Source organism: Trifolium pratense, linkage group LG1 (genome assembly GCF_020283565.1).
Source record: "Trifolium pratense cultivar HEN17-A07 linkage group LG1, ARS_RC_1.1, whole genome shotgun sequence".
NCBI lineage: Eukaryota > Viridiplantae > Streptophyta > Magnoliopsida > Fabales > Fabaceae > Trifolium > Trifolium pratense.
In genome coordinates, this window is record NC_060059.1 from 19388866 (window position 1) to 19413870 (window position 25005).

The 25005-nt window shown below is 34.0% G+C and overlaps 4 protein-coding genes across 7 annotated transcripts; 2 read left to right on the plus strand and 2 right to left on the minus strand.

Annotated features, from left to right (window-relative positions):
* The first annotated feature begins 305 nt into the window (after positions 1-305).
* On the plus strand, positions 306-3490 carry LOC123902619 (protein WHAT'S THIS FACTOR 1 homolog, chloroplastic-like). Of its 3 annotated transcripts, none has more exons than XM_045952387.1 (3): positions 306-476; positions 1171-2425; positions 2881-3490. In XM_045952387.1, exon 2 carries the CDS (start codon positions 1185-1187, stop codon positions 2364-2366), a length of 1182 nt encoding a protein of 393 aa, XP_045808343.1. In that variant the 5' UTR covers positions 306-476; positions 1171-1184; the 3' UTR covers positions 2367-2425; positions 2881-3490. The 3 variants fall into 3 exon arrangements, with proteins under 3 accessions (XP_045808343.1, XP_045808344.1, XP_045808345.1); XM_045952388.1 differs by having other exon boundaries at positions 3053-3490; XM_045952389.1 differs by having other exon boundaries at positions 1183-2425.
* A 743-nt stretch (positions 3491-4233) lies between these two features.
* LOC123902620 lies at positions 4234-5062 on the plus strand. The gene has a single exon (XM_045952390.1). The coding sequence runs from the start codon at positions 4330-4332 to the stop codon at positions 4789-4791; it is 462 nt and encodes a 153-aa protein (XP_045808346.1). The 5' UTR covers positions 4234-4329; the 3' UTR covers positions 4792-5062.
* A 507-nt stretch (positions 5063-5569) lies between these two features.
* LOC123922643 (adenylate isopentenyltransferase 3, chloroplastic-like) lies at positions 5570-7722 on the minus strand. The gene has a single exon (XM_045975342.1). The coding sequence runs from the start codon at positions 7302-7304 to the stop codon at positions 6321-6323; it is 984 nt and encodes a 327-aa protein (XP_045831298.1). The 5' UTR covers positions 7305-7722; the 3' UTR covers positions 5570-6320.
* An 11906-nt stretch (positions 7723-19628) lies between these two features.
* Positions 19629-22930, minus strand: LOC123924722 (transcription factor bHLH7-like). 2 transcript variants are annotated; one of them, XM_045977695.1, is made up of 9 exons: positions 22780-22930; positions 22687-22747; positions 22236-22595; positions 22055-22138; positions 21037-21189; positions 20814-20879; positions 20554-20625; positions 20417-20476; positions 19629-20010 (listed from the first exon to the last, which is right to left on the minus strand). In XM_045977695.1, the coding sequence occupies exons 3-9, from the start codon at positions 22569-22571 to the stop codon at positions 19822-19824; spliced, it is 960 nt and encodes a 319-aa protein (XP_045833651.1). In that variant the 5' UTR covers positions 22572-22595; positions 22687-22747; positions 22780-22930; the 3' UTR covers positions 19629-19821. The 2 variants fall into 2 exon arrangements, with proteins under 2 accessions (XP_045833651.1, XP_045833645.1); XM_045977689.1 differs by having other exon boundaries at positions 22687-22930.
* Between the last annotated feature and the right edge of the window lie 2075 nt (positions 22931-25005).

Sequence of the window (25005 nt, forward strand, 5' to 3'; positions counted from 1 at the left end):
ACAATCTATATCTATTGTTTTAAATGGTTTAAGCTATTTTTAAATATTGTCACTCCTCATAATTTTTGCGGTTAGAACTTAAAAATTGAATTTGATATTTTTCTTTTTGGCTTTCACCACCAGTTTAATCTGGTTCGGGGGTCATGGCATAAAGTGGTTTCAGCCCCTCCTGATCGCAGTTGTGGGAATCGAACCGTGGTCCTCCCTACTAAGTTCAGCGTCAATCACCACTGAACCAACTAACGGTTGAGATTGAATTTGATATTTCGACGAGAGTACTTTTAAAAATTCAGGTGGCAAGAGAGGCTTAGGGTGCGAATAGAAAAACTCAAAACCTTTCATTTCTAATTCTATGAGCCCATTACATATCTGTGCGCATCTTTGTTCCGCCGCGAACCAGCGAGTCGCGTCGTGCCGTCGTCTCCTTTCGTTTCCGCCGTGACTCTCCTCTACTCGCGACTCTCCTTCAAGGAACAGTAAGTTCTTCTTCAGTCTCCACTGTGATTTCGTTCTTCTCCACTGCAATATGAACCTGTTCTTCTTCACTGTGATAATTTCTGCGAATCTTCGATATTGTTTCTTCTCCACTGTGATTTGTCTTTACTTTTCAGCTATTTGATTCAATTGAATTGATTTTTCTCCATATTGGATTGTTGTTGGATTGATTTTTTTCTTGACTCCATTGTGGAACTGATGTTTTGCTTGACTTGAATTATGCAAACAAGGTATTTGTTGAAATGTTACAACACAGTGAGTTTTGTTATCTTGGTTTTGAGTTGAACATGTTTTTCTAATGATTTTAACATGCTTGCAAGTAGTAGTATTTGTTGAGAATACATTATTTTCTTGTTTGGATGAGTAAAAATTAATATGAATAGGGCTTGCCTTTAAGGTGTTTAAAGGATTGATTTAATATTCTTATCAAAAAAAAAAAAAAAAAGGATTGATTTAATATGCATGCATTTAGCACGATTTAGATTGCATGGCTGGAATGGTGGAAATTGGCCATTAGTTTGGTGTTGTTAGATAGGCTAAATGGAATGTAACGTGCAACGTGTTTATGTTTATGTAGTATTGGCTATGACAAAGTGGTGTTATTGGATGAGTTTATGTATTAGTCAAAAATTGACAATGTTATATCACTGTGACTGATGTAATTCTTTCCTCTAGCTCTATCTCAAGACATGTTCTCCAAGAGAAAAATTCAAACTTCCTTCTGCAACTACCTCAACAACAATCTCAACCTTCATATTTACACAAGATCTATATCCAGTCTCAAAGTAGTATGGCGCAAGGACCCATTACTAGACCAAGCCATAGAACATGATAAACGCTTCAAGCAATGTGCCCGCGTCGTTAAAGAAGTTCTCAATGAACCAGGTCAAGTCATCCCTCTACGCTACCTCGAAAAACGCCGCGAAAGGATGCGACTCAAGGTTAAAGTTGAAACCTTTATGAATCAAAACCCTTTTTTATTCGATATCTATTACGATCGCATTAAACCCAAAACTGAACCCGTTAAATTTATCCGGGTCAGCGATCAGCTCCTTCAGTTTCTGGAGGAAGAGAAACAAATTTATAAGGAGAATGAACCGTTAATTGTTTCTAAGTTGTGTAAATTGTTGATGATGTCAAAGAATAAGGTTGTTAGTGCTGATAAATTGCTTCACGTGAAAAGGGAATTTGGTTTCCCTAATGATTTTTTGGTTGATTTGGTTCCTAGGTATCCAGAATATTTTAGGTTAACTGGTTTACCTGGGGAGGGAAAATCGTTTCTTGAATTGGTTAATTGGAACCCTGAGTTTGCAAAATCTGTTATTGAGAAAAGGGCTGAAGAGGAAAGTAGGCTTACTGGGATTAGGGTTAGGCCTAGTTTCAATGTAAAGCTTCCTCCGGGGTTTGTGTTGAAGAAGGAAATGAGGGAGTGGATTAGGGATTGGATGGAGCTTGATTATGTATCACCTTACGAGGATGTTTCACATTTGGAGCAAGCATCAAGAGAGATGGAGAAAAGGTCTGTTGGGGTGTTCCACGAATTGCTTTCTCTTTCGCTGTATAAGAGGGTTCCGGTGCCGATTCTTGGAAAGTTTTGCGAGGAATATAGGTTTTCGAATGCTTTTTCAAGCACTTTTACAAGGCATTCTGGTATATTCTATATGTCGTTGAAAGGTGGGATTGAAACTGCAATGCTGAGAGAAGCATATGAAGGGGATAAGTTGATTGACATTGATCCACTGCTTCAGATAAAAGAGAGATTTGCCGAGTTGCTTAAGGAGGGTTGGCGGCAAAGAGCAGAGCAGTTGAGGTTGAAACAAGAAAATATTAAACAAGATATGGAACTTGTGGCCACAAGAGTTGCTGAATAATCATATGAAATCGGTGTGTGGATATATGAAGAGCGTTCAATTTGGAAACTTCTCACGAGGTAAAAGCTTGATCATTGCTGGGGAGTACATTACTCCTTACTTTTTATGATTGTTAATCTTCCGATGCATGAACTGTTTTAGGAATGATTGAATGGTAGCCTCTTAGTACCCTATTACTGAAAAGGGCTTCAGTAAAATGTTCTTGGCTTGGCTTTATTATTTCTAGAGATCAAAGTTTTTTGTCCATATTTATGTTGTTGAGACCAATTTCATGTATGTACTCTAGGGTAGAGCAGGATTGCTATTTAAAGTATACTCCCTTTTACTTGCATAGGTATTATTAAAGATCAACCTAATTTATTTATTTTAGGATTACCGATGAACCTAATTTTGAAATTACCGAATTCCAAGTATTGCCTTACATTCCTTGAAATGTCATAATTTAAATTTTAAGCGTAATTGAAGTTGTTGGAAGCTGAGTGCTAATTTATTTTCAACCAACTCTGTCTTGTAGGAATGCACTTCTATCATAAACTTGCCCATAACGATGAATTAGACTGTGTAACTATGCACTTTATCAACCTATGAAATAAATGCATGAAAAAATTACAGAAGTTAGACTAACAAAGGAGGTTGTGAATGGACTTAATTTGTGTTTGTCTAACTCCATGTGCTTTGGAATTTAGGAATTAAATGACATGGTTCTCCAAAATCCAAATAATCCTTTTGGCATCAGACCAATCCTGCATTGAAGTTCAAACATGAAAAATGCTGAATTTCTTTTGGAGACTACCTAATGTTGGATTTCCTCTTATAACTCGAAGTGAAAGAAACACATACACGTCTGAAATGATGGAAGCAATGAGCTGCATTGTTGGATGATTACATCCAAATTATCTTAGAGCAGCAATGAAGTATTTGCTTTTGGAAACGCGGGAAACAAGTCGAGCAAAGGTGTAAATAGATTAAAATTGTCATCGTACCACTACCATGAATGTTAATTTAATAATAAAACTTATGTAGCCATCTGATGTCTTGCTGTTTGAAGGTTCTAAATTTTTTACAATTTGTTATTATGAGCTGGTATGTATTATCAATGAGAAATGTTTTTTTTTTGACAGACACATACACCGTATATTTTCCAACCTTTAAATTGTTTTTCCTCTCCTTGCCTTTGGGTGTTTGTTCTCACTACTCAGAACTGATGTCCACACTCAATAGATTATTGTGTCTGAGATGTAGGTTTAGAAATAGTGTGTCCAAATAACGCAATTGATTATCAATATTGATTTTACAATAGAGTAAAGTTAGAAATCCTTGTGCCTGACCAAGTCAATCGCTGTTGAAGTTATTGGAACGTTTTATGTCGAAGTACTCTGCAGTCCGCACTTTGACTATGCAGAGTCAACATGAAATTTGTATCATCAAAACTTTGTTTGTATGGTTACTGTTGATAGGATGCGATGCTGTGAGCAGCAGAAATAAAATAAAGACCTGTTTTTTAAAGGCGACAATTTTTATTTTTATTTTTTTCATTGGATATTTGTGTTTCTTTCACTCTTTATGGTCTAATATATGAGACTTTTTGCTTGAAAGGTCCTTCAGTTGGTTTCCACTCATGTAAACATACTTGTTATTAATTTTCTTTTTTGCACATTGTTAAAAAGAGTTGTTGAAAACATTGTTCAGGAACAATGTTGGTGACTTGAACCCTCATTTAGAATAGTTTGTGCTTACCTACAAAGTCATCACACAAAATGGATGAGAAATGCAAGCAGCAGGGCCTAACCTCTTTCTCTTGGTAGTTGCATTTTATATATTAGTAATTCACTTCACAAACAACTTACTGGAAACAGTTTGATGATTTTGCAACTATTTAAGCAATTCTACTTCTAAGGAGCCAATGTGCACTTTAAGCTTTCAAATGTATTAGCATAAGAGGAAGAAACTAGAGAGACACAATATGAAGAGATTCAATATTTTTAATTCATTAACTTTGGTTCTCACATTTCTTGCATTTGTGCTGAAAATTTCGAGCCAAATCCAGCCACCGGAAATTCATCTACCACCACCATCTCTTCGCCCGCTTTGTGCACCTCAACTAGCACTGGTAAGCTACGCATGTGGAATGATACCTTTCACTCCACGAACACCGCCTTCTGCAATCCTATCTTCACCCTCTCCTCCACCCCCTAACAACAACGAGGGACACCAGAGTCACCACCACGGGCACGACCACAAACATAGACACGAAAATACCAAAGAAGAAGATAATTGTTGCAGGTGGGCTAAAGAAATGGACAACCGATGTGTGTGTGAGATTTTACTTAGGTTGCCTCCTTTCCTCACAAGACCTTTGCATCAATACACAGTCGTCATTGGAGAATCTTGTAATGTCACTTACTCGTGTGGTGGACCAATATGATGGGCAAAATTACAAAGGGTGATGCTACCTAAGTGGAAAAGAATCTGATGTTGTGTTTGGTATTATGGGTTGAAGTTATGGTTATCTTTTATGATTCCTAGCCTTGTTATTTAGCTAGCTGTTGTTCAATGTTTGACTTGATTTTCAATTGTTGTTTTGTTTGGTCAGAGGTTGGAAAAACAAAGTGAGCTGTAGCACTCACACACATAAAAAAAAAATTGATAGTTGTATGTTTAAGTTGTAGCATGGTGGAAGTATATTTATTTATTTATTTATATAAAAAACTATATTTACTCAGTGAAATTCATATTTAATATGGAGCATATGGACATAACAAGAACTACAATGTCATTTTAGGCTTTTCTTAACAAAGTCTAAATATCACTATACTATCAAATTTCGTAGCAAAACATGTGAAAGCTAATGTGGAGTTTTAATTAGAAAATACTACGTCCGTTTATTGGGTTTGGCGGAATACACACGAACACGATGTTGGTGAATGGTGTAGTTTATTACAGTAAACGGAGAAGATATTAGCAACGCACATCATCGTTAAACCACAAAGATATTAGCTAAATTCTATTAGTTGGTTATTTATCTTCATCTTTTTATATGCAACTTTTTCAGCTTGGTACATCACCATTAGTGTATTACTATTGAAATATTGCAAAAAAGCTCATTCTTACTTAACAAAATAAACTCTCTTTTTGTAGGGACTAGGGAGGTTGTGGCATTTGTTACTTCACTTTTTTTCCTTCATGTGAACAAATCAGTATAAAGAAGTTGTTATAATATAAGTATATTTGTAAACAATAACAACACAAACAATATGACCCTTCGTAATAGTGAAAAGGAAAGAATAAAAATAGTGTCCTTAACTCCTTATAGTAGTATCTCTTTTCCTATACATGAGTGGCACACCATATATCGAGTGCGCTTTAAAACAAAGGTAGTAGCTATTTATGGTATTGGTCTATTGGATACATCATCATTATTTAGAAAGCTTTATAAGGGACATATATGCGGAGACATGATCGATGCTAGTGCTTATAAAAATTTATACCAACCATGAATTGGTCTGATTGTTAAGAATTTTGATCCCCTTATACATGTGAATGAGGGGTTTGATTCATAACTCATGCGTATGAAAAAAATTCAGTTGAGAGGGGAAAATCCACCTTGTATGTTCTACAGATTTCCTAACAGAGGTTAATTATCGTTAACGACGGTGAAAACTTCATACCAAAACCAGGCAGAAAAAAAAATGTACATTTAGTTATCAAATCATAGTAAATTCTAATTAGATAACTCCGAAAAAAAAACTCTGTTTCTATTCTAAAATTTCTACATTGAATGGGGGATCCCATCCCAGATGATACATTTTTTGTATGCAAAAATGAAACAACTGTTTTTATTTATTTTCTCTCAAAACTGTCCTTATTACCCCCTCAAGCAAAAATGGAACAATTATTTTATCATTATTATTATACATAATTTCTTTGCTCAACAAAATTTTCATCATCTTCTAATTAACATGTTGCAGCAGCCATAAGATCACTCTGAGAAATTGGCACTCTAAGATTTGAAGAAGAATTCACAACATTAGAAGAATTTCTTGAGTTATATAAATATTGTGCCACAATCATAGCACTAGGTTCTGCAACAATCTTCTTCCATGTTTCATCAGCTTCATTTCCATGTTTCTTAAAAACAGGTGTAGCATCTAACCTATGAATATTCCATCTCTTAACATTCTTAAGCCAATGAATTTTTGCAAGTTGTTTCCTAGCTAATTTCCATGTATTCATCTTCATTTCACTCAAAGCTTTTTCAACCAACATTTTCTTTGTTTCGTCATCCACAAAACTTTCCTTTCGAAAATACTCATCGAATTCGGGAACACCAATGGCTTTTCGTATCCCTTTTGAGTAATCTCTGTTCGGATTATAAAAGGGTCGCAACTCATTAACCATTCCAGTGTTAAACATTTGATCAACGCGTTGATCTATGTACGAACGAAGAGTTGGTAATGAAACATCGACCCAAAGACAACAAAAATTGAACCTCGATCGGAAATTATAGTCGTCATCATCAACTAAGGCTTCAAGGTAGGAATTCGAGCCGCCAACAATGATCGGAAGATGTTCGCGGCTCGTGATTGAATCAATGGCCGAAGTTGATATTTCACGAAAATCGTTGGATGTGAACTCTATGTTGGGGTTATGTGTTGCTAGTAAATGGTGTGGTATTCCTTTTTGTTCTTCTTTTGAAATTTTGTTTGTTACTATGTCAAGACCTTCATAGATTTGAATTTTGTCTGAATTGATTATTTCTGATGGAAAATAATTTGCTAAGTCAATTGAAAGCTTTGACTTTCCTGTCCCGGTTGCTCCCATGACCAAAACTACATTTTCCTTTTGAATTTGTCTCATGTTGAGTTTTTGGCCACTATATGGAACATTGCTTATTAAAGGTTGTCTAATTAGTCTACACATAGACATTGAGATGGTCATGATGATGTTGACGGCGACGATGATCAAAAACCAATTTAAAGAAAGAGAAAAGAAAACTCGGGGAAGAAAATTTCGGAAACAATTAGTACAAGTTCGACGATGGTAGAATTTTTTTGATTTAAATAACAACTAATATACTAATATTTGCCGATAAAAATATCGATAGAGAGGTGATTTTTATGGTTGGTGTTTTTTGAGGATGGTGATTGATAAGATTCAATAGCTTGTGAGATATGTTAGCTCTTGTTTATTAGGAAAATGTGACTAGGAAGAACTAGCTTTGAGATTTTACCTTTGGAGATGGCACAAATTGATTCTAAGTGAAGGTTGAGCTCAATTGAGTGTAGATATAGCTATTTGCACGTTTTGAAGCTCACACACACAAGAACACAAGTGGTAATTCAAAATATTGAGGACAAGAGAAGGGTGTTCTCAAATATTTATAGTATAGGAAGTCGAAAGAGGTCACTATTTCTCTTTTCCTTTTTATAATTATAATTAACTATATATGCTTCTCTGTTTCTTTTTTAATAATAAAAAATTTATGTGAGTTAGGTCGAACTTATCAGGTCGAACATATTTCAAAAGAGAATACGAATTAAGTACTAATAAATTATCTACTAATGGCAATAAAGTCTTTATACCGACAAAATGAACTCAAATTCAAGAAATATAAATTAACTTCTTACCGATTAAATCAGTTACTATAATAAAAAGTTTAAGTGAGTTAGGTCGACCTTGTCAGGTCAAGCATGTTTCAAGAGAGAATGTGAATTAAAGTACTCACAATTTTTTTATACTGACAACAAAAATTGAATTTATGTTCAAAAGATATAAATCAACTTCTTATCGACTAGATCAATTTCTATTAGCTACTATGTAATAAATTAAGTAGGATATATGAATTATTGATGATTGTCAACTAGAAAGGAAGGTAGTGGCCATGTAAAATATTCTGCCAATATATTTGTATTAAGTACTTTATGCCATACACAAATGTTGATGGTCCACTGCAAGCTCAAAGAAGCTAGCTAGCTCTTCAATTAATTCAAACTCATAATTTAATTTTTGTTTTTGAGAAAACAGTGGGCACGGTAGGTTCTATACTTTTAGTGGATTATATGTCAAAAGTGGCAAATTGCATAAAGAATATATAGACCATGATATGGTCTATTCTTATTATTCTCTAATATTTGTTTCTTTCTTATTTTGTATATATATGTGTGTTTATTATATTAGTTTTTCTCTTGGCATTGTCATTCAGTGATTACAAAATAGCTTTTCCACTCACCATGTCTCACAAGATAGGGTATAATATTCTCTTCCTTTTTTTTTTTTTTGGTCAGGTAGCCTAGTGGCTTGAAATTCCACCTTTAAAGATGGATAAGTGGAGTGTCCAGGGTTCGAACCCTGGCTCCTGCATATAAAATGCTGATGTCCCAACCAATTGAGCTAAGTTCATGGGGACAATATTCTCTTCCTTTATATAAAGAAAAATATTTGAATTTACATTGAACTTTCATTTATTGTTTTAGACATCTTTGAATTTCTAATCTCATATTTTAAAATTAAAGATACGACACAAAACATAATAAAATAAATTTGAACACATTAAAATCCTTATTTAGATGAAAATGTGTTTGCAACAAGGCTGTATATAATATATATGTACTCCTAATTAATTATATTTAGTGTATGCTAACCGTGGACAAACATGATTGTCAATGATATAAAGAATAGGAATTTAACTTTATTTTTAGTCAAATTGGTAGCCTAAGGTGACTTATGACGTCATGGTTGACTCAACTAAAAAGTTTAATTCTTGCTGGATGAAACAAACTTTCCTCTCCCGCTTAAATTTCAATATTTGATCATTACCTTAGTAATTTTAATTTTGTTATCTTGGAGCGAGTAATGGGAAATTAAAGTTTTTTTTAGGCTCTCTTGTTTTAGATTTAGAAGATTTTTGAGGTATCCTTCGATAGAAATATTTCGGTGGTTGAAATGAACGTTGGGTTGTAGACGGAGGTGGTGGTGGCAAAGCGGGCAAGTCTGCCCCGTTTAGGTTCGGCCCGCTTAAGCCCGCCTAAAAGTGGGATGAAACGAGACGAGACGAGCCAATTTAGGTGGTCGAGTCTAAAGTTACAACCCGTCCCGTTTAATGGCGAACAAATGAGTTGACAAGCTGGCCCGTCAAACAAAAAGTTTTTTTTTGTTTTTTATTTTAATTTTATTTTGACACTTGTGGTGCTACAAAAACATGTATGTAGCTTATGAGACAAAATAATCAATGAAGTATATCATAGTCCATTGATTATATAGTTATAAACATGTATGTAGTCACTCTAATTATCAAGGAAGTATTTGACTATGTGTTTAGGGTAATGAATCAGAAAAAAAATGTGAACCACACCGTATGTGGTGTTGATTCAAGTAATAGAATAAAAAAATATGTTACACTGGAAATCCGGTGAAGAAGAAGAAGAACGAGTATGAAGACTAAAAAGACAAAAATAAGCAAGAACGATAATAAGAGGGTAAAGTGGCAACAAAATAATCATAAATTTGGCACCGGTTGTATGAATGAATAAAAAAAAAAAACCTAAATTTACTTTAAATAAGTCTTGTATTTTATTTGGTTGGGTCATCTTATACTATTCCGTACTAAAAAAATAGATTTTATATTTTTATGTAACTCACGGGCCAGCCCGGCCCGCCCCATGCTCGTCTCGCTTTTTAAGCGAGTTCGACGGACGGGCCAACTAAAGGAGTCGAGCTTAAAACTTAGGTTTAGCCCGCAAAAAATGACGGGGTAAATGGGCCAACCTGACGGGTTAGACTCGTTTTGCCACCTCGAAGTGGGTGGAGTAGTTTGGGAGGAGAAACAGCTCTCCTACCTTTGCTCTATATTAGATAATTATGTTTTATAGATTAATGTTTCTGATAAATGATTTGGAATTTTGACTCTGATAATTTTATTTTGTATGAAGACTCATTGAGAACAAACTTTTTACAAAGGATAATTTAATTTGTCGTGATATTTTAAATTTTAACTCATTATTTTGATTGGAGGTTGTCGGATAGATAAAAATTCTAATCATTGATTTTTGGCAAATTTACACGTGAAGTCCTTTATCTTATTTATTTGTAACAGATTGGTCATTTATCTTTTTTTTGTCACATATAAGTCCTTTATCTTTATAAATGGTCACAAATTGATCTTTTTTTACATTTTTTATTGAAAATATGATGAAGTGGCAAGCCACATAAGATAATCTGATTTTTTTTTTATTGAAAATTTTAAAAACCAAAAAATCATAGAACATTCATCATGTTCATCATCTCCTTCATCATCTTTATCATCTTCTCCATTACCCAATAACAAAATACATTCAAATACACCTCAAAATTCCATAGACTTATGTGTTTTGTTTACCTCAATCTTCTTCCAAACTCTAAAATTGAAATCCTCAATTCTTATAAACCCTAAATTTATCAAATAAAAAAATCCACAACTAACTCAAGATGTATCACGAATTTTGGATGTATTAAAAGCCACAAATTGTCCGAAATTGAAAGCGAGTGCAACTGTGCAAGTGCGTCAATATCACAACCTCTAATATGTATGTGCCTCCTATAATAGATGATGCCCCAGTCAAGTTTGCTCTCCAGGGTCAAAGAATTACTTAAAATCTCTATTAATTCAAATGGGATCAACACACCAATTCCTCAATATAGCCGAAGACAACATTTTTTACAGGTTTTAAAATCTCTTCCGTGTTTCTAATTTGTTAAAAGCAAACTGAAACTTTAAAATCATATTTATCATCTCATATTTTTTATTTGGTAAATTTAGGGTTTATGAGAATTGGGGATTTCAATTTTAGAGTTTAGAAGAAGATTGAGGTAAACAAAACACATAAGTTTATGGAATTTTGAGGAGGGTGTGGATGTATTTTGTTATTGGGTAATGAAGAAGATTTGTTCAAAAAAAAAAAGACGTTGAAGGAGATGATGAACATGATGAATGTTCATATGATTTTTTGGTTTTTAAAATTTTCAATAAAAAAAAAAAATCAAATTATCCTATGTAGCTTGCCACTTCATCATATTTTCAATAAAAAAAATGTAAAAAAGGACCAATTTGTGACCAATTATAAAGATAAAGGACTTGTATGTGACAAAAAAAAGATAAAGGACCAATCCGTTACAAATAAATAAGATAAAGAACCTCAGGTGTAATTTTGCCTTGATTTTTTAGTGTGATTTTTTTGACTTGTGGAGAGCAATATTCTAAAGTGGTTAAGTGTATTGGTGTATATGGGTCGGGCAAAATTCGATCAATCCAACCTAAAACAAAAGGTTGGGATGGATAATTGATTAGATATAAATTGCAAAATGAAAAACCGATAAAAAATATAAATCAAGTTTCGGGTAAACTCATACCAAAACTAAAATACTCTTTTAAATAGAAATTTTGATTTTGTTGTTTGGTCATTAAAAGAGAAAAGATCAAGGTCCAATACTCCGATATACAAAATAAGTTGTATGTGTGCAATGGCAAATGCACTACTTTTGGTACTTCACAATTACAACACATTTTCTAATTCTGTAACACGCTAGATCAATTTTTTTAAGAATTACTCCCCCATCCCAAATTATAAGGGAAAAAACAAACATCGCATTATTAAGAAAAAGTAAAACATGATAATTTGAAATATGTTTTTGTGGGTTTTCCTTGGAATAAGTTGCATGAGAAGATCTAAAATTAATTTTTATTGGTCGTTGTTTATTGAGAAAAGGGAACAGAGAGAAAATTAAATGCAATTTACATTTAATTTTCTGAGATTAAGGAAAAAAAACATTCTTAAAAATGGTTTTTCCCTTATAATTTGGGACAAACAATGAGGTTTTTTCCCTTATAATTTGGGACAGAGAGAGTATTAATTGTATCCACAAATCAACACAAGTTTTTTCGGTGTTTTTTGTTCTCTTTCGCACACTTTCTAGGCTACTCATCCAAAGATTGCTCAAAACCAAACACACTTAACTGGGGAGTTTTTTAGAATGTGTTACCAAAAAGAATAGTCATCTTGTTGATATAGGTAGTGCAAATCAATTCTTACAAGTCTTTTTTCAACCATCACAAGAGTCTCAGGATCCCTCTTATTCCGATATGAATTTGGTTTTATTCATATTCCCTAGCTGCTAGGAACCACTTATTATCTAAACATACCTTGTGCACCGACGATCACTCCCCATCCTCATCACTTGCAGGTGTCACAAATTCATCGGCTTGTATAGACTATGCATCGTTTTGATGTAATCTTGTCTAGTTTCATATTTTTTTTAAGAGTTTTTTTTTTTTCCTTTTGTATCTCTAATTTGTAGGGTATATCAAAGAATTTGAGTATATATCTGTGTGCATCACTAAATATAATGTCCATATCATTGAATAAGTGATTTGTTGGTGGGCATGTATGTGTTTTCTTATCATAGTGACCAAATCAATTATATTATTAGTGCCCCACTGCCCCCATATATTGAAATTCTTCCGTATATAATTTTGCATAGAATAGAAACGATGATGTGAAATAAAAAACCATGACTTAAGCGAAGTGCATTTGTTCTTATGAACTGTAAGGAAAAGTACTTGATAACTTTTTAAGATTGACACTGATCCTGTGTTTTTTAATTTCGTGCACGAGTGTGAAGTTTATAGTGAATTAATACAATTAATATATGAGGATGAAGATTCTTTCCTATGTAATTTTTTTATCTAGTAGTTTACTGACTACAAATTTAATCTTTAAAATAAATTATTTTAAAAAAAAAATCTGAGTATGAATTTCAACCCTAAATATATAATTTGATGTTCCTAGCAATTGAACTATATTTACGGAAACGGTGTATCTACTCTAAATATCTAATGGATACTTGTTCTGATTGATCCAACAATGTCATTGTAGTTCACCGCATACACACCATTCCTTGTTTTATTTTATTCCCTCATACAGCTGCAATGAATTAATTCCAACTTCACTTTTAATGTGGAGTTATAAATCCATATATCTGTTTTAATTTGTCCGATAAATATATAGCAATAGTGAGTCCAATTTTAAGGTTGACATTGATAGATAGGGTGATCTTACAATACGATATGGAATCCACTTTTTGGATATGGCTTGGCTTCTGGGATACTAATAATAATTGTACGGATGGCTTCATTTTACTTTCTTTTTTTAGAAGTAGAACCAAAATATAGCATGAAGTTTCTACCGTTGCTAGTGATGAATAATTTTTATTAGGAAATTTGTTGGGTATATAAGGTAGGTTCTCTCTATTGGTTTGACTGGTAATTCAAGCTCTGAAGCACTTCAGAGTCTGAAGCAACATAGCCTCTGAACCTCACAACCTCTGAAGCTGATATAGGTTCTGAAGCTCTGTTTTGGTTCTGATACGTGTTTCTGTTTTACTTAGCTTTTTAGAGGCAGTTAGTTAGTTAGTTTTGTACAGCTGTAATTCAGTTACTTTTTGTTTGTCCTAGGTAGTTATGCAGTTACTTGCATTTGAAGTAACCACCTATTGTATATAAACAATTAAGGCCCTTTGTGGAAGAATAAGATTTTTACTTTTCCTTTATTCAATTTCTGCTTATTCTAAATTCATTCTTCATTCATCTCTCATCCTTCAGTGCTCTTTGTTTTGGGTTAATCCCCAACAAAGTGGTATCTAGAGCTTTCACGATCCAAGGGATCTTGATTCGGATCTTTCACCAAGAAAGAGCATCAAAGGTTGCAGTGATTCAATCATGGCTGGGAAGAGTAATTTCCATGCGAATTTGCCAATTCTTGATGGAAAGAACTGGGATACATGGGTCAAACAGATGAATGTGATATTCATTGTTCAAGAAGTGGATGAACAAGTGAAGACAGTTCTTGATCCATTACCAGCAAATGCAACAGCAGAACAGAGAACAACATTCAGAGAAGCACTGAAGAAAGATAGCAAAGCTCTATTTCTCATTCATCAATGTGTTGATGCCAAGGTATTTGAGAAGATTGCAGATTTCACAACGTCCAAAGAGGCCTGGGACACTTTGCAGAAGAGCTATGGTGGTGATGCAAAGGTCAAGAAAGTGAAATTGCAAGCCTTGAAGAGACAATATGAGCTGCTGGAGATGAAGAATGATGAGACAATTGCAGATTACTTCACAAGAGTGGTGACTCTCACCAATCAGATGAAGAATTGTGGAAGTAATCTTGCTGAACAGGAAACAGTGGAAAAGGTACTTAGAACTTTAACTTCAAAATTTGAGCACATTGTGGTGACAATTGAAGAAACAAAAGACTTAAGTGAAATCAAGATTGAAGACTTGCAGAGCACACTTGAGGCTCATGAGATGAAGCATGGTGGAAGAAACCATGGCAAAGAAGATGAGCAAGCTTTGTTTGTAAAGTTCAAAAAGTACCAAGATGACAAAAAGAAATGGCAGAAAAAGAAAGAGTTCAAGAAAGGGAAAGAAAGTGTTGAAGACAAGCCTGAATCCTCAAAAGAAGGAGGAGGGAAAAAGAAGAATTATCAAAAGAAGGATAAGAGCACCATTCAGTGTTACAATTGTGACAAATATGGTCACTATGCTAAAGAATGTAAGGCTCCTAAGAAGAACCAAAGTCAAAACAGTGGAGAAGAAGCAAATGTGGCACAACATGATTCAACATCAGAAGATGATGTGAATTTCATGGTGACAATTACTGATGAAGCAGCAGATTCCATGGTTTGGTACTTTGATACAGGGTGCTCAAATCATATGACAGGGAATAGAAGCATCTTAACTGATTTTGACAAGTGTTTCAACACAAAGATCAGGCTAGCAGATAGCAATTCCATTGCAGCTGAAGGCATTGGAAATGTAGTGATACAGAGAAATAATGGAAGGAAAGCAGTGATTGAGAAAGTTCTATATGTGCCTGGTATGAAATGTAACTTGATGAGTGTAGGTCAGTTACTTGAGAAAGGGTTCAGGGTAGTGCTAGAAGATGAAGCACTGAAACTCTTTGATTCAAAGAACAGATTAATTCTGAAAACAGCACAAAGCAAGAATAGAACCTTCAAGAGTCAAATCAAAGCAATTGAAGCTGAATGCTTAGTTACAACTGCTGAAAGTAAAGACAGTGACTTATGGCACAAGAGGTATGGTCATTTGAATTTCAAAAGCTTGTCTATGCTTAATTCAAAGAACATGGTGTTAGGACTGCCTAGTGTTATACCTCCAGTCGATACATGCACTGTATGTTTGTTAGGAAAACATCCTAGATCATCTTTTAAAAGTAACTTGCCTATGAGATCTAGTGAAGTGCTAAATGTTGTGCATTCTGATATTTGTGGACCAATTGATGTGTTATCAACTGGTGGAAACAAATATTTTATCACATTTGTTGATGAGTATTCAAGGATGATATGGCTATATCATATAAAGGCTAAAAGTGATGCATTTGAAGTGTTTAAGAAATTTAAAACACTGGTTGAAAAACAAAGTGACAAGTCAATAAAAGTGTTGAGAACTGATGGTGGAGGAGAATATACATCAAAGGAGTTTGAGAATTATTTCAAAGAGCAAGGCATAATTCATGAAATTACAGCACCATACACTCCTCAACACAATGGTCTTGCTGAGAGAAGGAATAGAACTATCCTGGATATGGCTAGAAGCATGGTAAAGCAGAAGGGTTTGCCACATAGATTTTGGGGTGAGGCAGTTTCTACTGCAGTATATATCCTAAACAGATGTCCTACCAAATGCTTAGACAAAGTGCCAGAAGCTATATGGAGTGGTTCAATTCCATCTGTGAAACACTTGAAGGTGTTTGGTTCCTTGAGTTACAAGCATGTGCCAGATGCAAAGAGAAAGAAGCTAGATGACAAAAGTGAACCTGTGATATTTGTTGGATATCATAGAACTGGTGCATATAGACTGTATAATCCCACATCAGACAAGATAGAGATCAGCAGAGATGTGAAAGTACTTGAGAATGAAAGCTGGGATTGGAAACAGAAATCTGTATCTAAGAAAACTTGTGAAGTGGACTTAGATGATGGATTAAGCAACATAGATGAACCAGTTACTTTTGTTAATCCAAATCAAGGTACTAATCATGAAGAAGATATGCACACCTCAAGTGATGATGATGATAGAGTTCATCTAACACCAAGACCTCACAGAGTTACTCAGATTCCAAGAAGGTTAGGAGATTGTGAAATGGTTCCAGATAATGCTGTAGACAATGAGGGTGACATTGTGCATTATGCTATGCTTGCAGACACTGAACCTTTAGATGTCAAGAGTGCACTAAAGAGTAAAGTGTGGTTAGAAGCAATGATTGATGAGCTGAAGTCAATTGAAAAGAATAAGACATGGGACTTGTGCAAGCTACCTTCAGAGAAAAGAGCAATTGATGTGAAGTGGGTGTACAAAGTGAAGCAAAATCCTGAGGGCCAAGTAATCAAGTACAAGGCAAGACTTGTGGCCAAAGGTTTTCTGCAAAAGCAAGGCCTAGACTATGATGAAGTATTCTCTCTTGTGGCAAGGCATGAAACTATAAGGCTGGTTATTGCACTAGCTTGTAGCAGAAGATGGCCTTTATTCCATTTAGATGTAAAGTCAGCATTCTTAAATGGACCATTGGAAGAAGATGTATATGTCAAGCAACCACCTGGTTTTGAATTGAAAGGTAAAGAAGATAAAGTGTTGAAACTGAACAAAGCCTTGTATGGTCTGAAACAAGCTCCAAGAGCTTGGAACAAGAGAATTGACCAATTCTTTGTTGTACAAGGATTTGTGAAATGTAGTGTGGAATATGGTGTGTATGTTAAACACAGTGAGAACAAGCATATGTTAATCATATGTTTGTATGTTAATCATATGAAAGTGCTGCAGATGCTAGTGAATACAAGCAGATGGTGGGGAGCTTGATGTATCTGCTAGCTACCAGGCCTGACTTAGCTTTCTCTGTGTGCTTGGTTGCTAGATTTATGGATAGGCCTACTGAGTTTCATGTCACAGCTGTTAAAAGAATAATGAGGTATTTGAAGGGTACTCTTGCTGATGGAATAATGTACAGTCATAACTCAGATGAAGCCAAATTGGTTGGATGGTCTGACTCTGATTATGCTGGAGATTTAGATGATAGGAAGAGTACTTCTGGATATGTGTTCATGATTGGAACTGGTGCAGTCTCTTGGTCTTCAAAGAAGCAGCCCATTGTAACTTTGTCCACCACTGAGGCTGAGTATGTTGCAGCTTCACTATGTGCTTGCCAAGGGTTATGGTTAAGAAATGTCATGAGTCATTTGAAGGTTGAACAAAGAGAGGTAACTGTTGTCTACTGTGATAATAGTTCATCCATAAAGTTGTCCAAGAATCCAATTATGCATGGTAGATGCAAACATATTGATGTTAGATTTCACTTCTTGAGGAATCTTGCAAAGGAAGGCACAATTGAGCTCAAGCACTGTCCATCTCAGGAGCAGCTTGCAGATATAATGACAAAACCATTGAAGATTGATGCATTCTACAAATTGAAGGCTGGTTTAGGGATGAAGAATGCAGTGAAATGATAGTGTGAAGTGTGCTTGTGGATTGGTCAGGTTGACTGTGTTGCCTGCAGCAGTTGGCTGTGTGCTTGACTGGCCTAACCAGCTTGCAGGCCTGCCTGTTGGCCTAGGCGCGCGCGCAGTTTTTCTTGTTTTGGCTTGCTAGTGTGTTTGCCTTAGCTTGGCCTAGCAATTTCCTCTAGTTTTTGTATAGTTTGTTGTTTGTTTTTGTAATTGTAGGATTATACAATTAGGGGAGGATATGTTGGATATTGTATATTGGGCCTAGAATTATGCAAGCCCAATATCAAGTGTTTTGTACTTTAAGCTCATTGCTTGTATATGGCACTTTGCCTATATAAAGTATGTGTGGTGATCATTAGCAATTAATGAGAAAGATCCCTTAATCATAACAGATGTTAGGTAAAATATATTATGGTTTAGTAGTGTCCATTTCTTAATTATTTAGTAGTGTTAATGGCTTTTAAAAATTCTATAAAATTATTTTATTACTTTTTCTTTCGGTTAATTTAAAAAATATGTATGGTTTTATACAAGGGTAAAATTTTCATTATATATGTGTACACACCAAAACATAATAAAATAAAAACACGTGTGTTTTTTTTTTTCAAAAATGGAGAGCATGACATCATAGTAAGTCATCGACATCCCAACTATGTTGGCACCTCAATGCACTACCACTCCTCTACCATCTCACCAAAAGTATTATTAAAATGAAAAACAAAAGAAAGGGTGGGGGGCATAAACCAAATCCACCAAAACAAGATTAGCGAAAGCGATAATTAGACAAACCAACTCTATCTCTAAGAAACTCTCTCTAGAGCAACTTGGTAATTGATCTCACCAGACTAACCCATCAACAAAAAAACTCGCATTAACTAATATGTCTGCACAAGTATTTCCTTCTCTATAAATAAAAACACGTGTGTTATGTATGCCTCAAATATTAATATATATTCACACAAATCAAATAATTGCAAACAGTTCATCTCTCATGACTCATCTGGTAATACCGAAATTTTTATGTTAAATGTCTTTACCATGAATTAGAATCTGAAATCTCGCATTTGTATATGAGTTTTTGTAATACTTTTTTTTTTCTTAGAGTTTATGTAATACTTGACACTTCGTTTGTAAACAAAATATATAAATAATTGCAAGCAAAACTGATATTATGAAGAAAAGTGTTTTATAAATTATAAAAAGGTGTGAAAAATATACTTAGCAATGTAAATTATAAAGGTGATATTATTCTCAAACAAAACTATTTTTATTTTTATTTTTTTTGATAATCAAACAAAACTAATTTAGTGGTAGAATGAATCTCCAAAATTTAAAGTAATCTAAAAATTTAAATGAGAAATTCACTCTTTGCGGATCAGCTTGTTATGGACGTAACATCATATCATATCATATAGATGAGACAAGTAAATTAACTATAGCATTTATCGATATTCTTCTCAATTAGTGGGTACAAAATTAGACTTAGAGAATAGTACATATTCCCGACTTAGAGAATAGGATATATCGGACTACCTTACTAGTTGTATTAAGTACATGTTGGTGTAAGTAGAGTGTAATGTCTAATGTGTTCTGCTTTTAAATTGTGGTTGGATTTTTCTTTTGAAAAACCAATCTGGATAAGCAGCATAGTTTCTCATACACTAGAATTACCTTTAATCTTGATTTAATATGAAATCTCTAGATACATAACATAAAATAAAGTGCACTCAATGAAAATGAGTATTAGTAACAAGCATGTGAAACATTGTGCCAAGCAGAAATTGAAACAGAAACAGTAACACACCATGAACCAATCAAAGGAGTTAAGAACCAAACAATTCCCAACACAGTAACACACACCACCTCAAAGTACCATAGATTTCCAAAAAAACAAAAACAACTACATGCTAGATTGGTTCCACAATTGTATAGCTTGGTTCAAGTCATCAGCAAGAGAAATAGGCAGCATAATAAGACCTTTCTTTTCAAGTAGCTGACTTGCTGCTGCTGAATCTTCTTCAAGTAGTTTTCCCATTATCTCTTCAAGTGGCTCATTAAGCATTTGTCCCTTTATATAATGACCATAACCCTGTAAATAAAACTTAGTCAATCAATTTGTCACTTTGCTACAGCTACAACGATTCAGGTTCAATGAACCCACAATGTTTAGTAAACTAAAGAAATTTGGCTAATTGTGTCAGGTAGCCTAGTGGCTAGAAATTCCACCCTTAAAAGTGGATAAGTGAAGTGTCCGGGGTTCGAACTCCGTCCCTGCATATAAAATGCGATATCCCTACCAACTGAGTTAAGCTCACGAGGATAACTATAATTCTTTTCTATTATTTCAAGATTAAGATTTACAGTATACAACTTGTTTCCATAACTATGAGTCATTATCAACAAATTATTTGCTTGGAGAAGAGTTTAGTCAAGCACATGAATTAGCAATGAAGCAATATATAATATATCTACCGAATATAAGAAAAGATATGTACCTCATGAAAAACTAGTGGTATAGCATTTGAATCAGCTTGCAATTTACTTCCACTTAGTTCCTACAAAGGCACAATTTCCTTAGCTATAGTAGAATGTGTATTTGCAATTGATGACAACATTAGTAGTAAAAAGGTACCTTTACTTGAACTTGCAAGTAATTAACATAGTCAATTATGTCATCTAGTATGTAAGCTTGAGCTTGACTACCCTGCAAATTAAAATCCAGTTCATTAAGGTAAATATATGTGAATTCAGTATTTGTTAGCTACCTAAGTATACTAGTATATCAAATTCAACTGAAAGTAAACAACAATTGAGAAAAAGTTTATGACATTGTTTCATCATATATTCAATACACCTTTGAAGACTAATGTTAAATCATAAACAACATATTACCATTTCTGGATTTGGAAGCAATTCGTGTAAAGCTTTGAGGTTGTCGGCGAGACGTTGCCTGCGTTGCTGTAACGAAGCTAAATTGTGTTAATGAATTGGAATAAGATTGTTAATAAATTGACATGTACATAGTAATGAATCTAATGTAATGAATAACATCATATATATGCATTTTGAATGTTCCCTTTTGATATTACATGAGGATCCAAAAGGTTTTACTTACGCGGTCGGTGTAACGCGCTTTCTCAGTTCTCTGTTTTGAGGAGCTACCTCGTGATCTTTGAAGTAAAGAAGGTGCAGCAACCATTCCCATTGGATCAAATCTTGAAGCATTCTGTTTATCTCCAACTGAATCAGGTGTCCATGTTGCATGACCCTATCACAAAATTACAATGATACTATATGTTTAGATTTGACTTAGTTGACCTTATCTTCTAACTTTGAAAGAACTTATGTAAACAGGTAAGGACATGTTCATAAGTGTTTTCAACTTATTTTCATAAACTCAACAGGATAGCTATTCTGAGCAAACTTGTGCTCATTCTAGCCACAATGGTTCTTTGGTTCGTGAGTTTTTGCAAAATCTGTGCCAATTTCAACGTACCAATTTGCAAAAGTAACACGAATTGGTACGCACGAACCAATCAGCGGTTCCCTGCCCACTACAGCCAATTTTGTGACTATGGTTTGGAAAAACATTTGAAAAGAAGTTATGACATATGTCCATAAGGTGTTTTCAACTTATTTTTATAAACTTTTCATGATAGCTTATGGACACAACTAATAGCTTAGAAGAAAACAATTTAACTTTATTTTACCTTTTCTCATAGAAATAGCTTATAACTTATAACTTATAACTTATACATAACACTTATATGATAAGTGCTTATGCTATAAGAGCTTAATTAAGCTGTATACCAAACAACACTAAGAGCACGCTTGGATTGACTTATTTTTGAGCTTATGCGAAACAGCTTATGCAAATAAATAAGGTTGTTTTAAGTATTATTATAAACTTTTCAAGGTAGTTTATGAGAAAATAGCTTATAAAGATTCAATTTTTTATTTGCATAAGTTATTTTCATAAGCTAAAAAATAAGCCAAATCCAAATGGGGCCCAGATCATTATCATAAATTTCAGAATAATGAAGAATCTTTAAAATATTTTGACGATTGAAATATTCATAATTCATAAGAAATGTACATGATGAAACGACATATTAATTAATTAATTAACTAACCTGAGCACAGAGAAGATTGTGACTACTTCCAATTTCAGCTTTAATCACTTCCTTTCCTTCATCATATCTCCTAAACCCAACACGCTGAAAACAAACACCAAAAAAAAAAAAAAAAATCAATTTCCAAACCTCAAAATATAAACTTTCAGTTTTTCTGTTCATTAATTAACCTTATTAGTACCTTTTTAATGCCAAAATCAGTACTTGAAGAACCAATAAACTTAAAATCAAAAGCAGCTTTTCCTGAATCATTGAAGCTGCTACTACCACCACCAAAATTTTGATAATTATTCCCATGAATCGTAGGGTTTGGAAGATAACTAGCTGAGGATTCAGAGAGATATTCAACATAATTATTTTGAGGTAGTTTTGGTAAGGAACTCCATTGGGTCCCACTTGTTTCAACAAATTGTTGATTTTGAATTTGATGATCCTCTGAAATATCATGGCTGCTGGTTTCTTCATTGTCATGTGATACCTCTGAACTGTTGTTGTCTTTGTTACTTTCTCCTTCCATTTTTGTTTTTTTTTAATTACCAAGCTAAAAAAAAAAAAAAGAGAAAACATCAAACAGTATTCAAGGTAAGAACTTGTATGTTGAAAAAGTGATAAAGGAAGAAACTTTCAGTTACCCAATTGAAGAGAATGTAAAAGGGTATCAGGGAAAGTGTCAAGATTGCAAGTTTTATGCAGCAAGAGAGAGAGAGAGAGAGAGAGAGAGAGAGAGAGAGAGAGAGCGTGCTCTGTTTCTGCTCTGTTTTTTGTTGAGCTGTTGTTGGGTACGTACGTACTAGTACATGCAACAACCAACGACGCTAAGAATGTGCGTTGTTGTGCTGCTTTGCAGAGTGGTAGTGCGCTGAACTGTACGGTGGATTTGGGTGCACGTTTTATCTGAAGTATCGATTGTACCCCTGATATGAATTTCAAATTCTTTTGGAGAAACTCATGTGAGTTGTAACTTTTTTTTTTTTGGAATTGTAACTTGTTGCTTATGAGTAATAATTCATGACAGTATTTGGGAGAATATCTTCGAGGGAAAACAAATATTTCATCCGTCCAAAATAAATGACTTATTTTAACTTTATCTACTATTAATATGAGAACTTTTGTTGGGGGACTGCTGTAAATACTCCAACAAGAAGAAGATGAAGACGAATATGATGATGGTGCAAATAAATTCCAAAGCATGTGTGAACACACTAAGCTTTTGGTTCGATTCGCCCCCACCAGTTTATGTAAACCAGATTCAAATAGGTTATAATTGACGAATCCCCTTCAACATACTTTGGAATCCTTGACGTGACTTGCACATTCACACCAAAAATTTTAGTAGAAAGAACTCAAATTATCATATCGTCGTTGTTGCATGTACAAGTACGGAGTACGTACCCAACAACAGCTCAACAAAAAACTGAGCAGAAATAGAGCTCTCTCTCTCTCTCTCTCTCTCTCTCTTGCTGCATAAATCTTGCAATCTTGACACTTTCCCTAAGGGAAATTTTGATTTTTTTTTTTCTCTTATAATTTGGGAAAAGAAATTGGATTTTTTTCCCTTATAATTTGGGATGGAGGGAGTAGCTTTTAGCTTATAGTGAATAATATTCTAGATCGGCTAAAAGTAGAGGTGATAATAGGTCAGGCCGGCTTGTCAGGCCTTAAGGCCTAGCCTACATAGACTTAGGCCAGGTCAGCGTATTTCTTTAAATAGTACAGACCAATGCTTTTTTATAAGCATATTTAGTTAAATAGGTCAGACTGCATGTTATTACAAAAGTCTTTTAGCCTATTAAGCCGGCCTATTTAAATTAATATGATTAATATTTTTATTACTATTATTATTTATATATTAAAATTTGTACTTTGATTAAATTATAAATTTATTAACTTTTCAGTAGTTTAAGTTTATTAATCGACATTAGTTTTTCACATATATAAACGTATTATTATAAACTATAATTGAAATATGATGACATATAAAGTCAAAGTCTCTAGCATATCATGTTAAATATCAAAAGGACATTGATTTATTAGTTCATAAGTATATTTAAAAATAAATATAGTTATTTATTTAAATATGTTCATGTGAAATAAGTTTCTAAACAGGCTAACAGACCACATTAAACTTTCAAAAGGTTAGGCTCAGGCCTAAAAGATAAGCCTATGATAGGCCACAAGTCAGGCTCAGACCTTGAAAATTTTGACAGGTCAGGCTCAGGCTCGGCAAAGCCTAGCTCGGCCTAGCCTATTCCCACCTCTAGCTAAACGCCAACACGCATCAAGGTCCATCAAAATGGGATAAGAGCGATCACGTGGCGCAACAACCACCAAGCCTAAACTACGAACACGGACATAGGCCAAACACCCATAACATTTAATGTGCTCCCATGCAAACGACAATTCAGATGTTATATTTGGTCCTCTAAACATGGGGATCCCACTATATTGTAAAATCCTAATATTCTCCTATATATAAGCATTCATACATCAATCCCTAATCTCTTTTTATATGATTTCAATGGGCACCAATTCTAAAAGAAAATTGGAAAACACTAAAAAACATAAGTTCAATGACCAGTCTCAAACATTTTCAAGAAAATAAAAAAAATAATTTAGAAATTAAAATAATTAGAAATAAGACAAAATTGGGTGTCTACAATCACCTTATAAGCAAATTTACTAATATTGTTTTGACACAAATATTAGGAATTTATTAGTTACATTCAATGTAAAATTAAAGAGATAATACCAAAAGAACAACTTAATTTTGTAGCTATTTCAAGACTCATGTTCACCAAAGTTCAAATTCAAAGCCATTAATCATGCAACACTTACAAAGCATCATGCCAATTCAAAACCCTCAATCAAGTCATACTTGACTATTTATCCATGTGAATACATCCAAGACCTATCTCATTATTGGGTATAAAGTTGTTCACATTATCATACAA